Source organism: Austrofundulus limnaeus, unplaced genomic scaffold (genome assembly GCF_001266775.1).
Source record: "Austrofundulus limnaeus strain Quisiro unplaced genomic scaffold, Austrofundulus_limnaeus-1.0 Scaffold298, whole genome shotgun sequence".
Lineage (NCBI taxonomy): Eukaryota > Metazoa > Chordata > Actinopteri > Cyprinodontiformes > Rivulidae > Austrofundulus > Austrofundulus limnaeus.
The window spans coordinates 690,953-693,189 of record NW_013952700.1 but is presented as its reverse complement, the minus strand read 5'-3'; the positions used below and the strand labels follow the sequence as shown (position 1 = coordinate 693,189).

General features: G+C 46.3%; 1 protein-coding gene across 1 annotated transcript; it reads left to right on the top strand.

Annotated features, from left to right (window-relative positions):
• The first annotated feature begins 323 nt into the window (after positions 1-323).
• On the top strand, positions 324-2,224 carry LOC106526878 (E3 ubiquitin-protein ligase TRIM21-like). Its single transcript, XM_014021594.1, has 2 exons — positions 324-412; positions 548-2,224. Exon 2 carries the CDS (start codon positions 557-559, stop codon positions 2,159-2,161), a length of 1,605 nt encoding a protein of 534 aa, XP_013877048.1. The 5' UTR covers positions 324-412; positions 548-556; the 3' UTR covers positions 2,162-2,224.
• The last annotated feature ends 13 nt before the right edge of the window (positions 2,225-2,237 follow it).

Genomic DNA, 2,237 nt, shown 5'->3' with positions numbered 1-2,237 from the left:
CTTTTCCTGAAGATGGAAGAGTTTGTTGAATCTGACGTGACATGTTCGTACGAACCCTTTGTACGAACAAAAGTAAGAGAAATTTAGGATAAGAATACCAACATGTTCTTGCATGACACCCATTATATTCACATAATCTGACTCCAACATGTCTACATCTCTCACAAAATGACTCTTAATCTGTCTTGTGGTCACGCCTCAATATTATTTTTTATCCAGTGTCATTAGTTGTACTCCGTAAAGAGGAGGAACAAAACTGGATAAAGTTTTGACGTCACGTTCAAGAAGTGAAAGTAAAGAGTTTGTGTCGGAGCAGAGCTGCAGCTTGAACAAACATCTGTTTTGATCTGAAGAAAAATAATCTGAAATCATCCTTCATTCTTTTCTTGTTTATCATCTGCTTCTAATCCTGGTGAGTTCAGATTGTTCTTATTTTTTTTACAGTTTCTACAGGCAGCTTCAGTGTAAAACTCAGATTCAGTCAAACAGGAAGTTCCTCTTTTCTCTCCTTTCTGACTTCTGAACCTGTTGATTGTTTGACTCTCAGAACTCAGACATGTCTGCTGGTCTGAGGTTGGAGGATCCATTCCTGTGCTCCATCTGTCTGGACCTGTTCTCTGATCCGGTCAGCACCTCATGTGGACACAACTTCTGTAAAACCTGCATCAGCCGACACTGGAGCAGAAACGTTCTGTGCGACTGTCCTCTGTGTAAAGAACAGTTCCCCTCCATGCCTCACATCAGAGTCAACACTTTACTGAGAAACACAGTTGATCAGTTCAGACTTGAAGCTCAACAAGCTGCAGAACCAGGAGAAGTTCCCTGTGACGTCTGCACTGGAACCAAACTGAAGGCCCTGAAGTCCTGCCTGGTGTGTCTGSYCTCCTACTGTCAGACTCACCTGGAGCCTCAYCTGACAGCTCCACGTCTGAAAAGACATCAGCTGCTGGATCCTGTGGAGAACCTGGAGGACAGGATGTGTTTGAAGCATGATAAACCTCTGGAGCTGTTCTGTAAGACTGACCAGACCTGTGTCTGCTCCCTCTGCTCTGTTCTGGACCACAAGACTCATGAGTTTGTTCCTCTGACAGAAGAAAGTGAAGGAAAGAAGGCAGAGCTGAGGAACACAGAGGCTGAAGTTCAGCAGATGATCCTCAACAGACAGCTGAAGATCCAGGAAATCAAATTGTCGCTGAAGATCAGTAAAGCTGCTGCAGACAGAGAGAAAGCAGAAGGTCTTCAGGTCTTCACTGATCTGATGGACTCTGTGGAGAGGAACAAGAAGAGCTTCATGAAGGAGGTGGAAGACAAACAGAAAACTACAGAGAAACAGGCTGAAGACTTCATCAAAGACCTGGAACAGGAGATCTCTGAGCTGACGAAGAGGAGCTCTGAGCTCAAGCAGCTCTCACGCTCTGAAGACCACCTGCACCTCCTCCAGAACTTCAGCTCCCTGAAAGCTGCTCCACCCACCGAGAACTGGACCCAGGTCACAGTTGATCCATCATATGAGGGGACTGTGGTGAGAGCTGTGGCTCAGCTGGAGGAGGAGCTCAGGGAGAAGATGGAGAAGATGATGGAGGCTGAGCTGAAGAGGGTCCAGAAGTTTGAGGTGGATCTGACTCTGGATCCTAAAACTGCTCATCCTTACCTCATCCTGTCTGAGGATGGAAAACAAGTTCACTGTGGAGATGTGTGGAAGAAGCTTCCAGACGACCCAGAGAGATTTGTTTTTTATGTTGCTGTTTTAGGGACTCAGAGTTTTTCTTCAGGCAGATTTTACTTTCAGGTTCAGGTTAAAGGAAAAACTAAGTGGGAGTTGGGAGTGGTCAGAAAGTCCATCAAAAGAAAGGGACTCATCACACGGAGTCCTCAACATGGTTTGTGGACTTTTGGGTTGACAAATGAAAATGAGTACTGTGCTGCTGATGATCCTCCAGTCCATCTCAGTCTTCAGCCTGGTCCTGAGACAGTGGGGGTGTTTGTGGACCATCAGGAGGGTCTGGTCTCCTTTTATGATGTGGATGCTGCAGCTCTGATCTACTCCTTCACTGGCTGCTGCTTCACGGAGGAACTCTACCCGTTCTTCTACCCTTATCTTAACCATGAGAGTGAAAACTCAGCTCCTCTGATCATCTGTCCTGTCAGTCAATCAGCCTGATGTTTCCTCTTGTAGCAGGGTGTCGTGTGTGTGTGTGTGTGTGTGTGTGTGTGTGTGTGTGTGTGTGTGTGTGTGT